Source organism: Apus apus, chromosome 1, assembly GCF_020740795.1.
Source record: "Apus apus isolate bApuApu2 chromosome 1, bApuApu2.pri.cur, whole genome shotgun sequence".
Lineage (NCBI taxonomy): Eukaryota > Metazoa > Chordata > Aves > Apodiformes > Apodidae > Apus > Apus apus.
In genome coordinates, this window is record NC_067282.1 from 146,536,546 (window position 1) to 146,562,582 (window position 26,037).

At 44.9% G+C, this 26,037-nt stretch overlaps 1 protein-coding gene across 1 annotated transcript; it reads right to left on the bottom strand.

Moving 5' to 3' along the window:
- Positions 1–25,387, bottom strand: ATP6V0A4 (ATPase H+ transporting V0 subunit a4). The gene is made up of 20 exons (XM_051618711.1): positions 25,180–25,387; positions 24,616–24,694; positions 23,707–23,801; positions 22,528–22,653; positions 22,029–22,123; positions 20,094–20,220; positions 19,499–19,581; positions 15,096–15,189; positions 14,134–14,346; positions 13,564–13,714; positions 12,846–12,985; positions 12,373–12,530; positions 11,828–11,921; positions 9,981–10,099; positions 8,796–9,012; positions 7,357–7,464; positions 4,697–4,828; positions 3,617–3,734; positions 1,472–1,643; positions 1–380 (listed from the first exon to the last, which is right to left on the bottom strand). The coding sequence occupies exons 1-20, from the start codon at positions 25,294–25,296 to the stop codon at positions 287–289; spliced, it is 2,532 nt and encodes an 843-aa protein (XP_051474671.1). The 5' UTR covers positions 25,297–25,387; the 3' UTR covers positions 1–286.
- Between the last annotated feature and the right edge of the window lie 650 nt (positions 25,388–26,037).

Sequence of the window (26,037 nt, forward strand, 5' to 3'; positions counted from 1 at the left end):
CTTTTCAACCAAGCATTGGACAGCTGACCCAATAAAATGCTGAGGACCAGATACTTGGCAAAGACATCAGTGGGGGTACCCAGCAAAGGGTCCAGCCAGCCCATCTAGTTCAGCTCTCAGCTGACACAACAGTATATGTAACGCAGCTAAGACATTTTCATTTACAGCTGCTCTTTTTTTAAGGGCCACATCCCATTCTGTTTCATCCCATATACCCTACCCTGTAGGTAAATGACCACAAGAAAACAGAGCCTGTTCAGAGGAGTGAAGTAGTGATGTCCTGGTTTCACTCTTCTGTGGTGCCATCAATTATGTACTTGAAGGAGAATGGAGAAAATTTGTACCCTGCTCCCACGTAGAACTTGTTTTGGAACTCCACCCTGGAGAAGAGCAGAGGGGGGTGTCAGTGCTGCCCCAGGCAGGACCTACCACCAGCTGAGAGGCTGAAATGTGGCACCCATGGAAAAAGGGAGGCCATGAGAGATGATGGCCTCTGAGCTGGGAACATAGGCTCCTTCTGGAGCCAGTATTGAGACACAGGCAGTCCAGAGAGCAACCTGGCATTCATCAGCTTTGACTTTCCACCCCTAAATCTGGACATGCTCCTCCAGAAGCCAGTCAGCAAGACCTTGCCTGCCTTCTGAACTCCTTCTAGCAGCTCTGAGAGCTGGGATAACCACCTGCTAGCTGCACACTCTGGTGGGAGACAGACATCTCCCCCTCCTTGCACAATGAGAAGCAACTGCACCACGGTTTGGCTTGGCAGTGTTTGTGGTGGGACATTATATGGTGAAAAAGCCCACAGGCTGGGTGCTCAGGCAGGATGCCAAGTTACGGTGGTGGTGAAAGGCAATTTATTACCTGGTCTTGCTTTACATGCTAGTCCCATGGTGCATCCACACTGCTGTCCTAGCCTGGACTGACATCTAGTTAAAGCAGACATGAGCTAACTTGAAACTGGTTTGCCACAAAGCCAAAACAGCCTGGACCTCAACCTGGGCTAATGGAACAAGCACTGACTCAGGCTTTCAGCAGGTTTTGCAGTCCTGGCTGAACTTCTGCCGCCTTAGGTAGCCCCCAGCTATCTTGTTTGGCGTAACCCTGGCGGGGATACACAACCAGTGGTGTGGCTGTGATGCCTTCAAGCCTTAACACACAGGTCAAGGTGGCTTTGGTGGCTCTGTGTGTTTACCAGGGCAGAACTGCAGGTTGCCATTTGCTACAAGTTCTCATAGCCAGCACAGGCTCAGGAAGACAGGTTGCTCCAGGGAGCAGCTCAAAGATAGAGCATGGATTTCTGGCCTCCCTTTGGAGAAGCGTCCCCTCGCTTCATTTGCAGAAGGGGACTGATGTCCTGATGCAGGTACTAGCACAGCATATCTAACACTGGCTAGTGTGGCCACGTGTTTCCATGGCCCGATCCCTCCCATAGACTGCTCCAGAAAAAGCTCTAAAAGACCACACCACCTACCAGTGCAGACGCAAGGCATGCAGAAAGGCAGACAGCCCCTCCATGACCAGCAGGATGGCTACCGTCAGCACTGCAAATGCAGCAAAGATGATGAAGATGATGATGAGGCCTGCCCAGCTGCTGCTGCTGAACCCGTTGTGCATCACCATGGTCCAAAGGACCTCTGACAACTCTGCAAAAGGAAATCAAGGGAAAACTGAGCTGAGCAGTAGGTGTGGACAGACAGAGGGTCAAGTCTGGCAGCTTACCCATTTTTCCCAGTTAGGTGAGTTGGCCTAGGATAAAATGTACAAGGCAGCAATGATGCACATGACACTAAAATGTACATGATGGTAACCATGTATGGCCACCCTGCCTCTCCATGACAACTGGGGAAGGGAAGCGGATGCAGATTCTTTTCCGCTTCTTCTCTTCCCTGTGATGGAAGCTGACGGTGCTGTTTTGGCTTGGCTTTGCATCACAAGTCCATGCAAGTACACTAGCAAGACTGCTGTTACCCTGGCATGATAGAGTCATCAATTTAATTTGCACCTCTTTAAGAGGACAGATAGGCAGCACGGACTGCTAGGACTGCCTACTGCTAAATCCCAGTGAACATCATTGATTGACATCATCAGTACACATGTAAATTAGGTTACAAATTGTACTGATTGATGCTAGCCAAAACCCACAGGAGATGTAATTCCCATTTGTTCTCCAAACCACTTCCCTTAGATCATCACGGAAAAGATGTGATAGGGGGGGAAACAAACAAACAAACAAATACTAAACCCACAACTTGTTGGTCCCACCCAAGGCAGGCTATATTAATGTTTAGATTACTTGCATGCTCTTAAAGATTTATTTTTTTTTTTATATCAAAGGTTTATATCAGGTTTATATCAAAGTTCACAACACTGGTATTTCTGACATGTTCTGTCAGCTCAATAACATAGTCCTAACTTAACTACCCCAGTCAGACAAGATAGATTCAGGACAGAGCAATTTTCCTTGTGTGACACAGGCAAAGCAAGAACTTAGTTCAGCTCTTCCCCATTCAGATGCTCCAGCCACCATTTCAGCTTTCTGTTTTGCCAGTCATCAGTCCTTGAGTCATGTTCAGATTCAATGACCTGTTACTTTAGGTAACAGATGCAATGGTTCTCCTGCAACTGCTGCCCTCAGGAAAATACTCCTGTCAATACCAGTTTGAAATTAACATGGTGGTGTTCCAGGCAGAATTCTGACATAACGCACAGAACTGTGCTTAGCTTAGCATTTTAGTTGGTTTATTTTATCTAGCTCCATGTAAAGCTATCATGTATTAGCTTCCACTCAAATCCTACTAACCTCATGTCTGTGCCAAAGAAGTCCAGTTCCCCCCTGTCAATCCATGGCTTGCCCCCCTTTTGTTTTCATTTTTTGTGTGCTCAATTCTTTACAGCAGGTGCAACTCCTAGCCAGAGCCAGTAATATTCATTTAAAACACTTCAGAAAAAATTGAGTCATTGAAAATCTGATATCCCAGCCTGAGGCAATTTCTAGTATTTGAGCCTTTGCTTTTAACTTAAAAAAAGACAAAAGACATCAAAATGCTGTATATTTCTCACGGAATTTGAGGTTCCACTAAATGTTCCTTGGAAAAATCCCAGTGAAAATGACAAATTCCAGGAGTTTTTGAACTAAAGCTTTTCTCTCTAGTTTGTTGAACCAAAACCAATTAACTGTTTCAAGCCATATTGATATTCACATGCATACCCTAAGGCTATAGCAAATGCCTCTTGGGAAACGAAGCTATGGTTCCCATACTGCCTCTACCTCTATGGACTAAACTGCCTATTTGGACCGCACCTCCCCCCATGCCACACACCATGAGGACTACTCCAGACAGGTGGCTACAGAGCAGCATGGGAAAAGGGGCTCAGCCATAGATGCAGTCAGGAGCTGCCTGATACACAACTGCCATGGATCACCACTACAAACTGAGGTGGCCACCATGAAACACTTGGATTGATCTGACCTGAAGCAAAACATTCTGAGACACAAACAACCACAAGGAGAACTTTGATTTCACAGAGAAATTTGCAGCAATAATCAAACAACATCAGAAGCAGTGACTGGCATGGAGCTGCTGGCGAGGTAACTAACATGTAGTCAATCACTCACGTGCATGAGCTAAGCTCAGCGCCCAGAGCCGCAAGTAAGATGCTGTGTTGGAGATGCAGCCAAGGCAGTATTCAATGGTATGGATAGCTTGGTGGACAAATGTATCTCCAAAATTGAACTGAAACAACATAAAACCAAACACATTTTATTGATTCTTAGTTCAGGGCTTCCTAGTTAACAGAGCAATACTCCACCAAAGGCTCTTCATACTCCTCCCTTTCCCTTGCTACGACCTGAGTAACACAAAGGCATTTCCCAGGTAAAGGGAGCACTCCAAAAAGTGTCAGTTCTGTATGATCTTCCTACACATTCTCCTCAGAGAGAGAATTCCAGGAAAACGCAAATATCCAGAAATCCATGTTCCAGTCTTACAATTTCAAATCTTTAGATGTCAATCCAATCTTTGTGATTTCTTATAGAGACATAAATTCTTATATAAAATAGGGCTTTTCAGATTATCTGCCTGTTACCTTAGTCATTTGGGGAGATATCACTGAATAAGCATATTTTCTAAGACTGTAAAGATTCTCTGTGACTGAGAAGAGCCATCCATATCCCCACTCAGTACCGTTGGTACTCCCAACTGCTACAAACACTTCTGTCACGTTTTAAATGGTGTTGCTGCACAGCAGAAGCCCTTAAAACTATCTGCCATTGGAAGACTTTTCTCCCTAGCCAGGACTGCAGGCTATCAAAATTCTAAATGCAATTTAAAGGAAGGAAAACTCCCTGACTCTTGGGCAAGGCTTGACCTTCTCTGGGTGCAATGTGGAAGTGAAAAAGCTACCACTGGGAAAACAAAAACTTGAGGTTTGTCAGAATGCCTGCCTTCACCAGGAAGTTTGAGGTTTGCAAGAAAGCCTGCCCACACAATGCAAAACTAAAGGAAAAAATTAGAGGAACTAATTCTATGAAACTTCAAAGCTTATTCTGTTTGGAAACACCAACTGTTGCAACAGTGTATCTTGGTATCATGTTAAACAGAAGGGCTGGCAACTCTGCAAAAGCCTTCTGCTTGACTTTGTTCGTATCTTCTACTTTTGTGTCTGCTTGAATAATCTTCTGCCCACATTTTCTTACCTCTTCTTCATCCTCATGTCCTCCATGGCCACCACTGTGTTCTCCCTGGGAAGCTTTCTTGGAGTGATTGGTCTCTGGGACATCTACATCATTGTCACCTCCAGGGTTTCCTGAGATGGCTTGAGACTGAATCTTTCAGAAAGAAAACGTGATAGGTCTTCTGTATAATGCTACAGATTTATACCATAATGAAGCAGATCATGGCACAGAACTCCATCAATAACCTCTTGATGGGTAACATATAAAGGACTATATAATGAATATAAGGACAATTTCAACAATAGATAGTCACCATGGATCAAAGAAACCGAGTACCCCTACCAAATGGCTAATAATACTCAAATATTTTCCATCCTAGAGCATTTCCCAGTGATTCCAATTAATTTGGAGCTAGTTTCTACCCTCACAATGCACCCTTTATACCCTCCATGAGAAGATCCATCACTTTCGGTAAATGAGAAAACTGAGACACATTAAAGCTGATGTTCTCAATTAGATGGGTGCAAATCAAAGGAATTAGCATAAATTGAAAGAGAAATGGAGCCTGAAAGTATCAGGTGACTTAATGAAGGTCGCATAGTTCCTGGGATATAGACAGAAATGCAACTCAGATCTCTATTCTTTTTAAATTGACAAAAATGTCATAACAACCCATCCTCTCTCTGTAGTCATTCTTTACAGAGATTTTCTGGAGGCCTGAACAATCTGATCTGAGCCTTACTCCAGAAATGACAGCACAGCATCATAATAGCCCTACACTGTATGGTTATACAGTCCTATTAAGTAAGGACCTCATGGCTTCTGTCAGGTTCTACCCTGTCACTCTTTATAGCTTCCAGCAGGTTTCATGGGTGAGGTCTCATGATGACCTATTGTTTCCTATTGCAGCAGTAATTGTTGTCACACCCACTTGATCTTTGCTTTACCTGAATGTCAGTGTAGAAAACAGACTCTACTGCAAACATATAAATCTGGGTAAATGTAATATGTGATCAGACAGCTAGCGTATGAAAATTAGGAAGAGCAACATAGGGGCATAATAGGAGGTGGGGAAAAGCTGTCAGATGTTACTAGCACAAAAGCAGGAGATGGAGTCAGCCATGTCAAGCTTTCATCCAGATCCCAGAAGATGACAAAATAAGAAATTACAGTCCAGAAGCAATGCTGCAGAGGTCTCCCAGGGACCTGGCCTTCAGGTATAGGTCAGAAGTGACTGGGTTGGAAAAGGTCAAGCAGCACAACCAGCATCTCTGTCTTCAAATGGAAACATCTGTGCCCTATAAAAGGTACTCCAGGCACTAACTCCAACTATAAAGAGAAGTAAATCCTGACAGACAAGTAAAGTCCTGTTAGCATAATAAATGAGAGAATTAATGAACAACTGGGAAACTGCAGCTGCTGCAGTTACATGCTGAAGAGCTGGGCAAACCACAGAGCCCAAGGGAAGGAGGGCTCCATTAATGTGAAGGCAATCACTTAGGGAAGAAAGAACTACTGGAAAACAGGCAACAGCTTTTAAATCAAGCTTTCCCTCTGAGCGGTGTTGATCTCTCAGAGGCCAGGAGTATTGCAGCTGCCCTGGTCCTACAGAGCAGCCAACCAGTCATTAGTTATGGCTGTGGACAGGAAACTGAGGTCTTTGCTCTCTTCCTGGATTTACCAGCACTTCAGTCTTTCTTAATCTTCTCTCGTTTCAGATATGATACGTGAAAGAACTCAGTGCAACCTGACTCCTCTCCCAACAAATAGAGTACTGCCTTGTGAGCAAAGCTACTTGCTTCCCATTTAGATGGCTCAGCCAAATGTTCATACACTGGGCCTCAGTGCATGTGCAGCAAAGCAGTTTGAAATCACCATAGAAGCTCTAAGATCAGAGAAAGGCAGAATTAGATCACTGCGGATGCTCTTAGGGTGTCTGTCACCCCAGCATTGCCTTTCCTGTATTGAAATTCCCTTGCCCGATTCATATGGACTGAGAGCAGCCTTGAGAGGAACTTGGGGGTGTTCACTGCTGAAAAGCTCAACATGAGCCATCAATGTGCACTCACAGCCCAGAAAGCCAACTGGACCCTGGGCTGAATCAAAAATCATGGCCAGGAGGTCGAGGTAGCTGATTCTCCCTCTCTACTCTGATCATGAGACCACACCTGGGGTATTGCATCCAATTCTGTGGAAATTGAGCTGTTGGAGCAATTCTAGAGAAGGGACACAAAGATGATCAGAGGCCTGTCCCACCTCTCCTGGGAAGATGGACTGAGAGAGTTGGAGTTGTTCAGCCTGGAGGAGAGAAGGCTCCAGGGAGACCTTAGAGTGGCCTTCTAGTACCTGAAGGGGGCCTACAGGAAAGCTGGGGAGGGACTTTTTACAAGAGCATGTAGTGATAGAAAGAGGGGGAATGATTTCAAACTGGAAGAGGGGAGATTTAAGTTAGACATTAGAAAGAAATTATTTACTATGAGGGTGGTGAGACACTGGAACAGGTTGTCCAGGGAGGTTGTGGATACCCCTCCCTGGAAGTGTTCAAGGCCAGGTTGAATGGAGGCTTTGAGCAAGCTGGTCTAGTAGGAGGTGTCCCTGACCATGGCAGAGGGGTTGGAACTAGATGATCTTTAAGGTCCCTTCCAACTCAAACCACTCTCTGATTCTCTGATATCCCTTACCATGCGCTGTGCCTTCTGGTGGTTGGCTCGGAGAATGAAAGGTTTAATTAGGAGCATCCAGGGAACAGCAATCAGAGCAAATATGACCAAAAAACTCTGCACTTCTTTCTAAAAGACAAAACAACAAGAAGAGCAACAAATTACTTTATTTCCTTTAGTCTTTATTGTTAAAAACCTGATTCTATAAAATAGTATTTTCTTTAAGAAAACAGATACACTCCCTATATTGGTTGAGTTCCCTCCCTCTGCCTGTAAGGGCATGAAAATAAATGTATACTGTTTAAGGCTCCAGAAAGCCCTGCCAGCTAGAAATGGTTGGAGACTTGGAGACTAAAAGCTTTCATGTTGGAAAGGTTTAATTTGCCAAACCCTGATGCTACAGACTTGAACCTGGCTCTCCAGTGTCCCAGGTGAATGTCCTATCCACTGGGTGAGGCAGTTAGTCTTTGATCAAAATAGAAATGTTGCAAAAAGAGCCAAGTCTTTTAAGTATTTTCCTGGAAAGCAGCAAACTCAGGATTCGCTCTACATTTGCAATTCCAGGAGGCAATTGAATTCCCATAGCTTAGGTTTGATAACACATTGGCCCCAGAATATAAGGTGTTCTGTTGCATCATGCCATCCCTGTTGCTGTCCTAATATAACTGTTTATACTTTAAGAACAGCAAAACAAATTAAAACAAACAAAGAAAACCCCAAACTACAACTTTTACATTTTTTTTTAAAGCTGGCTCAGATATCTGATCACCTCATGGTTGTTCTGGTACAATCTTTGCATTCAGACTACTCAGGTAGATGGTACAGACAGCTACTGGTGGGGTAGGGGAATAGGAATATGAGAATAAAATTACCACGTTGGGAAGACTTTGGGTTGTTACAAAGCAAAATGTTGTATAATGACTTTTTGAAGGCTGGGAAAATTATATTTTTTCTCCCCATCAGCCTTAACAGCAATTATTTCACTTTAAAAAAGGAGGTATTTCTGACAAAAAGCGGTTGGAAAATCCTGTAGCTACTTCCATTTTTTTAGCTGAATATATGAAGTTTTCAAGTTTTCAAAAGAAAAAATCATCACGGAAAGTAGAGGCTTCATTTGTCTCTAGCACCATGCCAAGACTCCAGGACAGCACATCTGCAAGACCCAGCTTCACATCTCTAATTGTCCTTGCCATTTTTTTCTCCCCAAAAGTACCTTAAAATTGTGTTTTCGTTCTTGTGAAGATGACACTAAGAATGAGGTTTCCTCTGCATCACTGATAGCTTCTCTGTCCTACCTGTCTACAAGGCCAAGACAAATACCAGAAGAACAGACATCTCTGATGTGACTGGTACTTGTGATTGAACTCTTGAGCCCATTCCCCACCTTTAAGCCCACTTTCCACAACACCCACTGTGAATCCAAAACCAGCTACTATGTATTCAAGCTGTTTGATCCATACCTGATGCTGATATAACGGAGCATTTGAAGTGTCACTATAATTGAACAGAAACATATTGATGAAGTGGATAAGGATGCTTGGTGCACTCTGGGATGAGTGGACATCAAAATGACACCATTTGAAAATAATCATGAAGACCAGATAGCCAAACAGAGAGACAATAAAAATCATTTCTGGAATGAACTGAAGGATAATGTTGATGTATTTCTTGAAGTATCTGGAATCAGGAAAGATAACTACAATTAATACAGTGGGCATTAATAGAAGATTGCCAAGCATGGCAATACTGTACACCATTTAGGCTGTGGAAAATAACATAAATAACATATAGCTATCACTAGGCAAGAGAGAAGTCTGTAATTGCAGTCCTTATAAATGAAAGCTATTAATTAAATACAAAAGCTTTGTCATATTGATTCTCTTCACGTTTTCATACTTGACCCACTGGTATCTCAGCACCTCAAAAGATTAATACATTGAAATAAAAGCCAATTGTTTAAAAAAATTGCTAATCTACAAAGTTTGGCATTATATGCTGAGGAGGGTCAGAACCAGGTGTAGAATCAATTCTGTAGGGGCAGTCCTCCTCTCTGTCATCTGCAAACCCTTTCCATCCTTGAAGGTCACTACACAGCTTCCGGTTTTGGAGACTCCCTCAAGACAGCAGTGTAAGGCCTTCCACTCTATCACTGTTTCTTATTTTTTCTTCCAAAATACAGAGGGTAGAAGTATAGACATCCACACCCACAGATCCTGATCAAAGGCCCACTAAGTCAGGAGAAGGACACACACACACACTGCGCAAGATTTCATTGTGCTTTGGTTAGGCCAAAGGATTCTGTCTTTCAAGACAAACGTTACCAATTCTGGGAGATGTTATATCTTTTTAATTTAGTATACGTTAGTATTTCTGCAGAATCAAGAATATAAGAGAGAAAGCAAAAAAGAGAATCTGTCCAAGGGAACATTTGCAACATGACAACTGGCCTTTGGCCTTTGGACTCAGCACTTTGTGCCAACAATGGTGTGAGTCAGTCAGTGTATGACTCATTTCCACTAGCACTGGGGAAAGGGCAAAATTTAAGTCATCTGGCCCAGAGATGAGGCTTTCTCTGAATGAAGGACACTATCTTAGAGATTAAAAACGTGTGTGCTGCAGTGACGGGCTTGGTGAAATAAACTTACATGTGGTTGAAGAGACTGAGTATCACCCCAAAAATCATGTGCACAATCCCTATGATAACAGACATCTTCATTTTGTAGGAGTTCAAGAAAGTCAGCTTGTTCGATGCAATATTCCAGATCTTTGGGGAAAAGGAACAAAAAGAGACAGAAGGACAAGATTTTCAGGTGTTTGCTCGCGAACAGATTTGTGGAAGTTGTTGCTTTAATGCCATCAACTTGCTCCTACCAGTTCTAGTCAGAAGAAAATAAGCAACAGAAATCTAGATGTTCCTTACAAGACTTTTCATTCCACTAAACTTCTCATCTAAAAGGTATAAAGCATTATCCTCATTTAACAGAGGAAAAAACAGAGATTTAAAATTCTGTAGGACTTTGACTGTCCTCCAGAAACTGATGCAAAGGCTAGCAGCAGAACCTCCATCATTTCAGTGTCATTCCTTGCCCCTGGGCTGAGTCACCTCCTTTAGCAAAGGTGGAAAGAAATGAGAAAATCCTGCCTGCTGCTACAGAAATTTGTTCCACCTTCACCAGAGAATTACAGAGAGCACAGTATGTTCAGACTTTTTGTTTGAACAAGAAAACCAGCTCATTCTAGCTCTTTGGCCATGGAGATCAGATTACTGCCTGCCTCTCTATGGTAACTTTTCAGTTGTGTTAGGACAGTAACCAAATGTCTCTTCTCAGTCCTGCTTTTTTTATGTTACAGAGCTCTGGGGTTCCTTCTTCTTCCTTCTAAAATTTCCTAGACCTCAGAATCTTCTGACCCCAAAGATACCTCTTTTCAGACACTTAGTACCTGCACAGAAAGGAGGAAAGACAGGTTTATTTGGAAGGCAAAACATTAGCATTGTCTCTTCTATGGCAATGGAACAGACTACCTAGCCTCCTCAGATCAGGGTGATTCCTTTCCAAGATACACCTCAGCCATCCTGCTAGGACTTGCAAAATATAAAAACCAAACCATCCTTCCAGGCAGATGACAGGGATCATTTCCATAGAGAGGTCCATGTGAGGTCTGGTGCTTTCCAGCCCACCCCTTCCCTGCCAGCACTTTTTCAGCCATTCCTCCCTCCTAGCCTCTCAAGAAAGCAACTGCCAGGATGGAAGAGGGGCTAGCCTGGATTAACTTAAATTAGGGATGTGTCAGGGCAATGTACAGAAAATTCAGCTTCCTGTGTCATCACTTCCTGAACTGGACTGCCTATGTCCTGGAAAGAGCTTCAGAGCTGGGTTTATGAAAAACTTACTACATGGTCAACCTCTCTGCAAACAAGGGTAAGCCAGTATTTCTTTGTGTGACCAACTGAAATGAGAGCACATCCAGCAGAACAGTGGCTAATTGGCTAATACGATGATTGAAACAGGAAAGCTAAAATTCAGCACATGGTAAAGACAGAACTGCAAGGAAAGGAGAACAGGACACGCAGAAGAAAATGTGGATAAATACTGGCATTTACTTCATACTTCATATAATAAATAGACTGTGCAGAAATCAGAACTTTTTGCCTTCCAACTTGTGAGGTAGCTCTGGAATGGGTTAAGTACTCCAGCAAGGAAAATGAGTCCAGCAACCTGGTGACAGCAGAGACTGCAGCACAAGACCACTCTCTGGAAAAATTGACATTCCCTCCTGCTTGCCATTTTGCTGCTGCCTGTGCAGAACTGTCAGCAATACATACCCTTAATTGCTAAAGAAAAGCATCACGTGTATGTAATGAACAGGCAAAGTGCAAGAAGTGAAGAGCACAGCTTCAGGAGAGAGAGTGGGGAGCTGCTGATGTACCTGATATGTAGAAACAGGATCGAAATACAAATGATCTTAGAGCAATTTAATTTAATTTAATTACCGGATCTATTCCAAATGGATATGGATTTCCAGAGTAGACTCCTGGGACTGCTGGATCTAGCTGCAGCACCATGTTTTCCAGAAGCACATCCTTACTACAAGAGAACAGGGAAATTACCTTTACAGCCTAATGTCACCATGTACAGTACATTTGTGTGAGATGTGCTGAAGGGTGCCACACCAGCTCCAGCCCTTTTGTGAACAGTTATCCTGGGCTTGTGTGCATGTGTGTGTTTGTACAAATGGGTCCTACACAAAGACAGTCTCCATCACAAAGATAATTCTTTATGCATCAGTCCCTGACACCTGCAGATTTCTATGCATATCAGTGTCTGAACAAACAGGCGTGTTCCTGGGGACTCTACATTTCCATTTCAATAGTGAGTTTGTCTGTGTGTGTCAGACAAAACCTCTGATTCATTCATGACTGCAGCCACAGAAGGGAGTTCTTCCCTTCCCCACACAGGCAGTCACTGTGTCTTTCTTTCAAAGCCTATGTGCTCCATTTGATGTGTTTTCACTTGTTTTCCACATTTAATCACTTACTTCCAAGTGTTATTTTTAAACATAGGCATGATATGCCAGGAAGAGCCAAAGATGTTGAATGATTTGGAGAAGCAGTCATTGTAGATGAAGCCAGTGTACATGGAGAATATGCCCATGAGCAGGATCAGGTAGCGCCCACTGAAAAAGGTGTTCCAGATCTGTGGGGGGAGAAAGCAGTGCCAGTGACTAAAGTCCCTGTTCTCCCATAAAACACAGTGGGCCTCAGCCAACAGGAGACATGACTGTACTAATCTATGCATATATAATTATTCATAGGAAACTCCAAGTCCTTGGGCCCATCCAGATCTCTGTGTAGAAGAGACAGAATTACTTGCTAAGTCTCTGCCTCATGAGCATCTTTGAAGGATCTGTGATCTTCACTTATCCTTTGGGAGGTTGGTTGACCCTTTATCAAATGGGGGTGATGAGTCTTTTCCTGTGCTGATCAGGTGCACCAGCTCCCTGCTACTCACCTCATTAGTGCTTTTCTGGGCAAGAAGGCTCTTCTCATTAAAGACCATCCAGAGGGCAAAGCCCAGCATGACAGCGCCATGGCCACAATCCCCAAACATCACCGCAAACAAGAAGGGGAAGGTAATGATAGTGTATGGAGCTGCAGGAAGGAAAGGATAAGCAGCTCAGCTCCTCCTAGTCCAAAAGACCTCAGCAGAGATCCACCCCACCAGACCATTTTTCACAGTTGCTACTTTAAAGGCCTCTACAATCCCTCCCCTACTCAACAGGCAATCAGATTTAGGGCAGAAGTAGCTTTACCACCAGAAAGACTCTCGATTTCTCTTCATTCTCAGTGGTGTCCTTGGGATTCTCTACCACTGTTTCACACTTTTCTCAGGTCCTTTTCACTTTTTTTTTTTTTTTTACTTGATAAGTCAACTTATATTTGCCTTGTGAGTTTAGGTCTTTTCCTCAGTGCTGCTACCTCATCATTTGTTCTGCATCCTTATTTGTGTAGTTCATTATTCCTGTCACAATCAATCACTGAAGACCAACAGCCAAATTCTTGGCCTGAGAAAATCTATGCCTATGTACCAAACAGTACACATTTTTTACTAGCAGCAAATATTGTTCTCATTTCTCAGTCACCAGTGACTGCATGTTTTAGGATGGTGGAGCTCAAAGGCTTCACTTTGGCTCTAGCAAGCCAGGTGCAGAGAGCGGAACGTTTCTCACCTGGATTCATCTCCCTGTAGTTGCCCACACCGTACGCATCCACAATGTTCTGAAATCCAGCTGTGAACTTGTTGGTCCTGTTGAAGGTGGGTGGTGCCATCCTGGTATGTACAGCGGTCAGGATAGGGGCGATAGCAGAGCCGCTGCGCTCCTGCAAACCCAGTGACAACGACAGAGACAGTCAGGGTGCCTAGCAAAAAATCATTTGTCCCACAGCACCCAGGTCTGTGGCCCAAAGTGCAGAGGTAGCAACATGACATCTGGGCTCAAGAATGTTGTGTTTCAACCCTTTTTCTAATATCCAGATTTTTCCAATTTCTGTGCTATTGATTTGTTCAGGGAAAACTGTCAGCAGTGCTGACTCTAGTGGGTCGATCACAAACCTGCTAAGATTTAATGCTGACCTTAAACTCCCCAAGGCCAAGTGATCATGCGACAACCTCAACTTTAATTAAACCAGAAAAAGAAGCCCAGCATTATGGCAACAGACAGAACTCTGAACATATGCTCAAAATCTAAACAATGCTGTTCTGGGGTGAGCTTCAGGAACCCAAAATGTTGGTCTCTTACCATTCCCTGATGGAGGGCTCTTTTTATCCTGCCAGCATCAGCCACTGGGAACCAGATCTCTGCAATGACACACTGCTGGGTGACGTCGATGTTACAGCAATTCAGGATATGGTAGATGGCCTTGATTTTCCTGACCTTGATCCCCCAGGACCACAGCTTGCCTGCCGCCTCATGCAGCAGTCGCTGGCGGTAGGACTCGGTTTGGGTTATCACCTACAAGCAGAGCACAGGTAGCATTTCAGATAGGAAGGCATAGGTGGTGTGATCTACTCAGCAGTTATTTGGGGAGGGCAGGTGGGAGAGGGTTGCAGAAAGGAAACAATTCCTAGGAATGTGTAGGGTAACCTGGAGGACAGTGTGTGCAGTTCTGGACATGGGAGCACTTGACACCAGGTTCACAATGTTTTTCTCTAAGGACTCTCCCTGCATGATCCTGAGCCTCTGTAAGTGTACAGGAGACCACCAGGAATTATTGAGTTCCCTCTGAGCCTTGTATAATGTGTGACTGAACAACTTTGTGAGCTGCTGAGGGAAATCATGCTGTAAGAGCTAGATGAAACCATTTTGGACAGCCTGCATAGTGCAATTTGGTTATGATACATGCAGCTTGCTGATGACCTTAGATTCCACACCATAGCCTCATATCTTATGATCTAAACCTCTGACCTCTGCACAGCCAACAGCAGCAAGTAGTCTTTGAGCACCTCACGTGGGTGGCTGTCCTCCAGCAGCTCCTTGGGTGTGTAAAAAGGCAGAGCAGAGCACAGCCACTGGCATCTGCAACAGGCAGGGGAGCTGCTGCAGAGCTGGTGGCTTCATCTCCAGCCCCCAGCCAGCTCTGCACAGCTCGCTCCCAAAACAAGCCTGGGATCTGGCTGTGGCTACAGGGCTTCAGACAGGACAAATATCTGTGTAAGTCCCATTTGCAAGCTTCAGACCCCAGGAAAGCCGCTGCCACTTACTGTGTTTAAATCTTCAATCCTTGTGTTGACTTCATCAAGCATTTCTCGGCGCTCGGTGGCAGACTCTGGACAGGGATAAACTGTGGCACGAAATCTAGTCTCAGGAAGAGAGAATTAAGAAACACAATTTATTTGACTGACTTTTTCTTTCTCTAGCCTCTTCTCAGCTCAAAGCTGAGGAAACTGAACTTTATCCCTCACCTGGCAGTATACTTTTTTACATACTACAAAGTTGTGCCTCATTTCCCGGAAAGGTATGAAAAGGCAACTTTATGAAAAAAGGATCCCTTCATCTGTTCTAGCTCACTCCCTGCCTCAGGCGCTACAAGTGCACGATATCACACAGTGGTCAGCAGCAATACACAGTCATGTCCCTTCTGCCCCCAGTACTGATGCCCTCCTAACGTCTGGGGAAGCCGCTTGAACTACAAAGAGCCACAAACTTCCTCCTGGCAAGGGCAGCCCCTCAAACACGGTAGCCAACAGATGGCCCTCTTGCACTGAGGCTGGAAAAATCCCTGGCCCTGGCTCTGCACTACCCTCTCGCAGCCACTGGAGACAGGCAGCAGCTGAGCTACTGCTGCACAGCAAGCAAACACCCTTTGTGTGTGCAGACTGTGTAAGTAAATAACCCTGTAAAAAAGCCCCACCGAATAAACCAAAACTGTATTTCCAGGATAAAAGAAAAGGAGGATGACCATGCAGCCACCTCTTGGCTTCTGGTCCATCTGTTTGGCTAGGCGGCTTGGGAGCAGGGAAGGGTGGGTGAAGTTTTGTAAATACCTGAGAGTGGTATCTGTTTTATTAGCTTACATGTGGCCAGAGCAGTATAACTGTTTTTACAAGCTTATCCCCAAGCTTATTTGGGACATTAAGCTTGTTTGTTTAATGTGGTATAATAAAGACTAGTGTGGGCTTCTAATATGTGAGTGAAGGTCTTAACTCCATGCAGGTGTTACACACTGCTTCATCTCTACAACACGACCTTCTCTACTGTGGTGTTGTAAAGCCATTATATGAGCCCAACACAATCAATTAGAGGTAACTAAGTTGCGTGTCTCTCTGAAAAGTGTACAGCTACCTGTCCTATCTGCAAAACCAGCCCCAGAGTGTTGCTGAATGAAGAGCAGCCACAAGGAGTTCCCACTGGGACCTTGATAATCACGAGCTGCAAGGTTCTGTGCCTACAAGCATTAACTGAGCTGAGATTTTGCAATAACTAAAAGAGCTGAGACCTCTCAATTTTTTCCTACTCAGTTTGTTCAGTGATATCTAGTGGTTGCACCAGCCCTGCCACTCCAAGGACATTATAAATGTCATCCTTCAGTATTGCCCCAACAGGTCTGCAGGAAGAGATCGCTCCTGTTTACAGAGTGGAGATCTGTGTGTCATCCCCCCTGCCAAGGCAACACACTTCCACCATCCTGCAGTGGAGTTACAACGAGTTAGGGTTGCTGAAGGGCTGCCTATCTGCACGTGAGAGGAATCAGAAGAAGCTGTAACAGTGTCATAAGGGTATGTCCCCGTTTAAGAGACAAAAACATGCACACTCTGTGTACAGATAAGCATAGTTTTCTGGCTTTGTCTGAGCACAGACTATATCACCACCTGCTCTCCAAAGTCAGTTCCAGCACATGCACAAGCGAGGACTGTTGCAAACTGAACAAAACACGCAGCAGTTTCCTAGAGATCAGCCCAGAGCTGTGTGACAGCACGTGCTCTTCAGCTGAACTTCCCTTTCCAGAATCGAATCTCTCCTCGCTCAACACACGCTATTCATTTCCAAAGGTTATTCACCCTACCTAACTGTTTCCATCTTCTTATTCTTCACAGCTCCCAGTTCACCTTTAATAAGGATTTTTAATCACACTTGAAAGCTTATACCTCCATGCTGCACAGTTCCCCCATTTCCAACAACGTTACTGCAGCAGTGCTGCTTTGATCTTTTAACAGCCATTTTGCATACTGAGTATCAGCTTTGCCCTAATGGCACAAACATCTCTGAAAGCTCCAGGAGAATTCAGCAGGGAATCCTTACATCGATAAACCCATTTTAGTATTCACATTAGCACTGAGGCAGCCGCAAGAAAAGGAGGAAAAGAAAAATTCTTGCATTTTCCTCCTCTCTACTCCCTCTACACCTTTCAGTAATAAATTTGTGCATGGACTTAATGCTCATGAAATTGGCAGACTAATGTTACCAATTAGAGTCAAGCAGGGACTACAAGCATAACCTGAGGCATGCTGCTCTGCAAACAAATCTTAGCCTGCCTTGCAGGAGACTGGCTTATACCAGTCCCAGGATTTTTGCAGAATATTTACTTGTCATGAATGATGACTTAGTGCTAAGCTGAAATATTCTGCTGGGGCTGAAATGACACTGCCATCTGCTTGAGGTATAGTTAACCCTGCCTAAAGATGGACCGGACCAAAATGTCTTGACCTGTGTGCCAGGGATGGCTGGTGGCCCATCGAGCACAAAAGGCAAGTAATGGGATAAATACATTTTTAGAACTGCGTCTCAGAAAAACATCCATATATATGTGCATATTAACAAGAAAAAAAATTGAAAGGGAGGAAGACAAGACATCAAGGACAATTCCAAATGGAGCTTGATTAGCTGGCAATGAGCAAAAAACAGGGTGCTAGCAAAGCAGAGGACATCTGTGAATTTGACATAGGTAGGTGTGTGTTTTCATTCAGTTACAAGAGGCTGGGAGAAACCAGCCTAAGTTCCTTGCTATAAGCCCACCACCACATGCCCCATACATGCCACCAGCTCATAACAACTTTGCACATCATGATCCGCCCTGTAGGGATCTGCTCACACTTCCAGTGATGCCTGGTCCCACACTCCATGCTGCACCCCACTGCAGATCGTCTTGCTTCCTGTTTGGAAGATTCTGCTTTCAATCAATAACAAAAATGCTGAAAGGCATCAGATTGCCTGTTCTTTTACTCTCATCTGGGAAAAATATTAAATAAACATTGGGCTTTTGATTGCAGGGAGTTTAAAACGCTGCAGGGTAAAAAAATAAAATTAAATAAAAAACCTCAAAAATGAAGCTCCTGCTGCACACTGTGGGCAGCTCCAGCCATTTCTAAATGCAGGGTCTGGGAACTTGTAAAACCATCAGCACAGGGGCAAATGCAATGGGAAGCGTTCACCAACAGCAACTGCTCATGAGTGCAGAAGTAGAGAAGAGGGCTGAAGAGCATCTAAAAAGCAGGCAAAAAATGGAAAATTAGTAGGAAATCCAGAAAGAGAACAAGACTCGCCAAAAGCTCAGGGATCACCACCAGCTGCAGACTGATCTGCACAGTGGGGATGGCAAAGCTCCCTCCATGTCTGAGATTCAGAATCAGAAAGGAGTGACTGAGACCCAGGTCTTCCCCCAGCTTTCCGTGTCCTCTTGGCTTCTTTATAGAGAGACATGCCCATCTCAGGAGGGCTGAATTGCTCTCAGGATGAGCATTTCCCTTTACTGTCTATAGAAGGCATCTTGGAGGGCTCCATTTCTAGTGCAGGAATTGTTAATAGTCCCCAGGGGTCTATCACTTCATGGGACTGAAGTCAGTTATCCCAGCTGGATGAACTGACCTTCCTGCTCTTATTCTGATTAACGGCAGGATATAAGGAAAGACCTGCCCCGAGTGCACATGTTGGGTAAGAGCAATTGCTCATCCCTTCCCTATGACCTTCTGCAGCCTATGGGAGCTTTTGGCTGGCCCTACTTGGCTGAGGGGCTATACCTGAAATGGATTGGGTGACAGCAGACAGTTTCCCCTGTCAAATCTAATTTATGCTGCAACAAAGCCCAATGGTCATCTGCGTTATGAAAGAGTAACAAAATACTCATCCTGAAATATCTTTTCAAGATGCTTAATAGGGTGGAAACAAGTGAGGTTGTATGGAGCTTTAATTTCTCTTCTGGGCTCTGATTACACAGATATTGCTCAAAGGCCTTGGGGAGGGCTTGAATAAACTACAGCATCATCTTTCTACACTGAAATGCAGGAAGGCTTGAGAGAGGGTCAGGGTTTACCATATTCCCAGTGCCCAAGTTGTATGTCTGTTAGGGTCCCTGATTTTTTGGAAAAACATGGAATATTTCTGAAAAAACAGTCCCCTTTAAGACATCCCAAGTTAAAATTCTAGCAGCTGAAGCTCCCAAGGTCTTTAAGTCACTGTGGAGAATTTAAGACGTCAATTTCCAAGCTCCAAGGTGAGATATATCTTTCATTATTAGGAGCACAAGAGCTGAGGAGTGGAAGGGAGCTGAGTGGTAGAATTGACAGTCAGGGTGCATAGTCTAATCTCCAGCTCCAAATTCAGCCAGCCCAGTCTGACAGGTAAAAAACTCTGTGGGAGTCACTGTAGCTTGCCCACTAGCCTACCTTACCCATCACAAATCTTCTTGATTTTTTGTTTAAGCTGCTCTCCTTGATAGAAGATAATGAACACGTTCTTCTTCACCTCTTCTCTCTGCAATGCAATTCAAACAGAATTTAAAACACCGAGAGGGAAAGAGTCCAATGTGGAAAAGGTGATTTTAGGTGGGGTTTTTTTTTCTAGCAGCCTCTTCAATGGGTTGTTATTTTCCCCCAGCCTCAGTTTCCCAGCAGCAACATTTTCCCTAGATGCTGCTTCAGTGGCCAGGCATGGCTGGCAGCTCTGGGTTATGGGGGAAGGAGCAATGTGGAGCAGAGAAGTAGGGGACAGGAGGTCCACTGGGGCACAGGGGTCACCCCAGAGACACTACAGGGAATCAACCTTCTGTGGCCAGCCCCAGGTGAGGACAGCCACAGTCCATGTAACACAGCCACTCTCCTAAGACTCACATGGACCATAAGCAGACAGGACAAAAAATGCCACTGCAGTAATGGCAAAAAGGGAAAGCAATGTCAAAAAAGCTTCTCCCATACTCAAGCTTTCCCACCTTTCTTCTACAGGCTGCCTTCAGGCACCCAGCCCTAGTGAGACAGGTTAGTACCTACCGTCACAGGGTCCTCCAGGGGGGTGTCCATTTCAGTGTACCTCAGGTAGATGTTTCCTCTGCAGGCTCGCCACAGTAAACGCTCAAAGGGTATCATCCTTTCCCTCCTTATTACCCCTGCTATGAATCTGCACAGAGTTAACAAACAAATTCATTAAAAGCCTGTTCTAAGTTATAGAATAGTAGAACTATTCAGGTTGGAAAGACCCTTGCGATCACCGAGTCCAACCATCATCCCTACTCTACAAACTTCTCCCCTAAACCATATCCACCAACACCACATCCAAACAATTCTTAAACACATTCGAGGATGGTGATTCAACCATCTCCCTGGGCAGCCTATTCCAGTGTCTGACCACTCTTTCTGTGAAATTTTTTTTCCTAATATCCAGTCTAAACCTACCCTATTGCAGCTTGAAGCCATCCCCTCTTGTTCTGTCTCTAAGTACCTGTGAAAAGAGACCAGCACCAACCTCTCACAGTGACCTTTCAGGTAGTTGTAGAGACTGATGAGGTCTCCCCTCAGCCTCCTCTTTCTCAAACTAAACATTCCCAGCTCCTTCAAGCATTCTTCATAGGATTTTTTCTCTAGGCCCTTCACCGGCTTTGTTGCCCTCCTCTGTACTCGCTCCAGCACCTCAGTATCTCTCTTGAATTGAGGTGCCCAAAACTGGACACAATACTCCAGGTGTGGCCTCACCAGTGCTGAGTACAGGGCGACAATCATCTCTACTTCTGCTGGTCACACTATTTCTAATACAAGCCAGGATGCCATTGGCTTTCTTGGCCACCTGGGCACACTGCTGGCTCATATTCAGCCGCTTGTCAATTAGAGGCCCCAGGTCCTCTTCTGCCAGACACTTTCCAGCCACACTTCCCCAAGGCTGTAGCATTGCATGGGGTTGTTGTGGCCCAAGTGCAGGACCCAGCACTTCGCCTTGTTGAAGCCGATGCCATTAACATTAGCCCAAGGATCTAATCTATCCAGGTCACTGTAGAGCCTCCCTCTCCTCATGCAGATCAACACTCCTGCCTAGCTTGGTGTCATCTGCAAACTTACTGATAATACACTTTATGTCCTTACCAAGATCACCAATAAAGATGTTAAACAGAAATGGTCCCAACACTGAGCCCTGAGGAGCACCACTTGTGACCAGCCTCAGCTGGATTTGACTCCATTGACCACCCCTCTTTGGGCCCAACTGTTCAGCCAGTGCTTGATCCAACAGATTGTATGCTCATCCAGGCCATGAGCAGCCAGTTTTCCTTTTCCCAGAATGCACCAGACTGCACCTTTGAAGTGCAGCATGACATCCTGGTAAACGCCTACCACAGCAAGCCCTCTGCAGGCATATGCTTTGCTCAAAAGAGTTGAACAGGACTTCAGAAATACTAGCATGAGCATCTAAAAACACCAGCCTGGAAGAACATCATCAGTGAGTTTCACCACACCTAGCTGATGTAAGTGCAAGGGAAAGCTGTGTGTGTCTATGCTGTCCACCAAATTACTGTCAGCAATACTCATGGTGGACCCACAGTGTCATTTCCTACTTCAGACAAAGTCCAATGCAAGCAATCCCATGGATTTTTGCTGTGGTTAGACATCCATCCCTGAGGATCAGGCTAGTAGCCAGAGGCCAGAGTCCAGGAGCCAGAGATGAGATGCCATAGGATAACAATTTTCAGTCAATATCTACTGCAGGCTCACTGGAATTGTTGGCCTGAAAGTAGAAGTCCATTTGCCCCACTGACCCATAACCTGACCATAGTTTTGATAAGTTCACAGTAAAATCACTCTTTCATCTTCATTAAACAACTATGCTGAAGAGGCTGGTGAACAACCTCTGCTAAGAAACTGAAGGAAGTGTCCCAGTGTCACAGCAGTGCAGTGCAGGTGGGAAGCCTAGCCAAGCTGGAGGCCATCCCAAATACACACCCCAGCTTGGCATCTGCAGCAGCAGGAGTGCTTCTCAGCTCCAGCAGTCCAGATGTGTCTTCACTGAAGAAATCATCTGGCAGGTTGGTTTCTGCCTGGAAAACATTAGTTTAAAAAAACTATTCAGTATTGCTAGTTTGAAAATTATTTTCATATTTTTCTCCTGACATTTACCGCTCCAACCCCCAGGTAGATTTCCAAAGAGATTTAAACCAAAAGTTGAGGGGGAAAATAAAGGTAAATCATATCTTAGCAACTGAAAAGTATAAGGAACCTTTTCAAAGAGAGCTGGGAAACAAGTTATTGAGACCTACTGACTCACAGAACAATGCAGGCTCCAAAGTGACTGAAGTGCTTTTGCGAACTTATCTCACTGGCTTGTGGTGAAAACCACTGGGTTTTGATTAAAAATCATTAACAGCAAAACACACCAAATGAAAATGTCAGTACTTTTAGGAACTGTCCACATCTCTGTTGGAAGAGCAAAGAGGCCTCTTACCTCAAAGAAGTCTTGTGTTTTCTTCAGCAGATGTTTGAGCTCTGTCAGCTCGAGGAAGTTTTGCTTCAGTGTTTGCTGGTTCTGGTTGGCTTCCAGCAGCTCGGCTTCAAGTTTCTCCAGCACTGTCTGTTTAGGGTCCAAGCACATCCAGAAAAACTCTGAAGCAGACCAATGGCCCTTTACCAAGCTGATACCAAATCTTAAACAGTAGATTTTTATTTATTTTTTTCAAGGAGAATGTAGAAATACTCAATGAGCACATCAATAAATACTGAATTTGTGGAATGATAATTAATCAATGCCAATGCCTTATTTTCCCATTACCACATTCCCTAGTGGGTACTTATCCTATTCTGGCATTAGAGTTCTGGTTCACCTGACTAAAGCTCAGGCAGGTAAGTGGGTGCCTGGTGTAGGTGTCTCAGTCTGTCTTGGCAGTTCTGTGGTTCCCTGCAGGACATCTCAGAACCCAGGTGGACTGGCTGTTGGTCTAGAGACTACAAAAGCAGCCTACAATAGGGCCATTAGCTTAGGTTCATTAGCTGTAGGCCAAAAATTAGATGAGAATGTGGGACCAGGAATACTCCAGACAGCTACCTTGCTCATTAAGCTGAAGCCCTTAGAAAGCATGGTTTTTTTTCCTGGTCACCTACATGTGCAGCATTTAAAAATTAACCCACTGGTAAACTTAGCTTCCAGCTGGGCTTGAATAAAGCATTTCTTGAACATCCAAAAGCAAGTCACAAATATTTGTGTGGCGTCCTAGTATTACTGTATCACAACCATATTCCCACCAGGACAGACAGCCCTGGAGTTTTTTATTCAGTGAAGCTGGTTCTAACATCAGCTCTCCTGGTTAATCATGAAACCCCTTCTTGTTCTCTCCTACAGGATGGTGGGGGCATTCTGTGATAGTGACACCTTTCCATTAATATGTGGGATCAGAGGGGTGTTTCACAAGGGATGGTAAAAAGACTGAGCTCCCTTAGGAACATGCAGTAAGACCAGCCTTAACTGCTGAGACAGTGACTCAGGGAGCACCTCCACAGGCAGGGAGAGCTGAGCCAGCCTCAGTGACCAGGTTCTTCCTCACAGGGGAGGGCTCTATTGAGCACATTACACAGACATCCTGGTGTACATGCCCTTCTCTGTCTCCTTGGCCCTCTCCAATTTCTGTACCTCCATGTCAATCATTTCCCGAGGCAGGGGTGTCTCTGGGTATTTTTCTGGTTTGACTATCTCAACATTGTCTTCCATCTCATTTTCCAGAAAACCTGCAAGGAAAGGACACAGTAGTCTTGATACAGTCATCTCTGCTGCATCACCCTGGGTACCACCTGTTGCTAAAAGCCCTGTCAGGACTGAGGCATCACATGGAGGTGTGACATAGGACAGTGATATACAAGGGCCATCATCACTGTGCATATACACAACTACCAGGAGTTGGACACCCAGCAGCCTCCTTTCTCAGTGAGGACACTGTTTCTCCTGAAATTGTTTTGGCCACACTCACCCCCTTGCCCAGGGCAGCCCTGGCACAAATAGCTGGCACAACACCTCCTATTTTGGGGCAGTGAATAACACACACAGCAATCTCAGGCTTTGCTCCTCTGCCCTAGCAATGACAAGTGCTGTCCTTGCCACAGTGGCTATGGTGGGTACCAGTGTCATGGTGGGGGAAGCGCAGAGCTCACAGGACACTCGTCCATAGGAAAGCAGGCACCACAAGCTTTGTTGCTCAGATTTTATGGATTTGTCCCTAGGCTGAAGCACTTGGCCACAAGAAGCGTAAGACAATGGCTGGCACACTGGTGTAAGAGTCTGGTTATCTGGATTAGCCTTCTGCCCAGCCCTAGATTTATCTTGTGATTTTATATAAGCTAGTTTTCAAAACAGGGGCAACAATTTATTGCCCATATGGGGTGAAGCAGTAATTAGCTGACGCATGCAAAACATTTCCAGGGGCTCCGGTGAAAATGTCACCATTTTGCCACTAATTCCATTCTGCAGTGTGAGACCACTTAAAGAAATAAATCCCACACCAGCAGTTGGCAGAAAGCCGATTGCATTTGACAAGAATTTACTTACGCAGGATCCTCTCCAAGGATTCGCACCTTCTCACTTCATTCACAGACTTTCTCTGGAAGCTGTTCACATTCACATTCAGCTAAAAACAGGAGGGAAAAAAAGCCTGGAGCTGGAGCTGCTGTGCTTCTTTTTAACATCAGCACAGAATGAATGCCTTTGGTGCAGGCAGCCAACACCACTGCATCTTACAGACTCCTAGAGACAGGGCATGGTCATGGGTTTCCTTAGGGCCAAGGATACTGCAGCCTTACTAGGCTCATTTCCACCCTGCCTTGCTGTGACAGCAGGAGTCATGGATGGATTCTCATGGAGAGACTCTCTCTTTTCTGGCAGTGGAGGGAATCATCCTAGGATTGTGCACAGAGCACACAGAGCACTGGATGGGGACTCAGGAACAGGTTGGGCCTTCAGCTGGCTGGCTTTCAGCTCAGCTTTGGGCAAGTCCTGCTTTCCCCATGGGCTTTTTGATCACCCTGCAGTGGTCCCCGAGTGCTTTGAGGGAAGGACAAGCACACCCCAGGGCACACCTCCCACAGCTCAGCATGCTGCCTGGGCACTACTTACATCTCTGAACTGGGCCAGACCCAGCTCCCCGAGCTCAGCCACGCAGCAGTATGCAGCTTCCACCTGCAGAAACAGCTGCATCAGGCTCATCTCCTCACTCCTAAAGACAGAGGCCATTTTGCCTGCCCTCCTCTGAGCAGGACGTCCCTCGGGGCCTTGGTGGCAGCGGCGCCGGCTTCCTCACTCACGGAGGTGCCAGAAGGCACAGAGCACTGTGGGAACATTGGGATCACTGAGACAAGGTGCTGGAAGTCAACCCACCGCTGCCCATCATCTCCCTCAAAAGGGTTTATCCATAGCCTAAAAGGCTCCCTGGGATCACATGAGGTTGTATCCCACCAGCACAGTGATGGATGCTGAGGGGTATGTGTGTGTGTCTGGGCCAAAGATGCTTCAGGTTCCTCCACTCAGGCGTTTGATTTGGATTTTGGATGCTGAGCCTGCGAAGGACTCAATTATCTCTGTCTTCTACAAGACATAATAATGAATTTCACCTTGCAGTCAGAGGCATAAAAGCAGCCTGACTGTTTTTAGTAGTGTGAACACAACATTGCAAACACATCTGGAGCACATCATGTGGGGATGGAGAGAAGGGGACTGTTTTATTTTAATTAAAACAAACTTTAAGATTTAAAAAGCCTTTTCATAAAAGGCTATTTTCAAGATGAGATACGTAAGACATCATGCATTTCTTAGAAGTTCCTTTTGCCTATGTGCTTATTACTTACTTTGAGTAACCCAAATATACAAGTTACCAAAATTAACCGATTTGCATGCACAATAGTTATTATGATCCAGAGAAAAACATGCATGTAGATACAATTTCTGCTTGCATTTACTTTTGTAGCAAGCCTACAT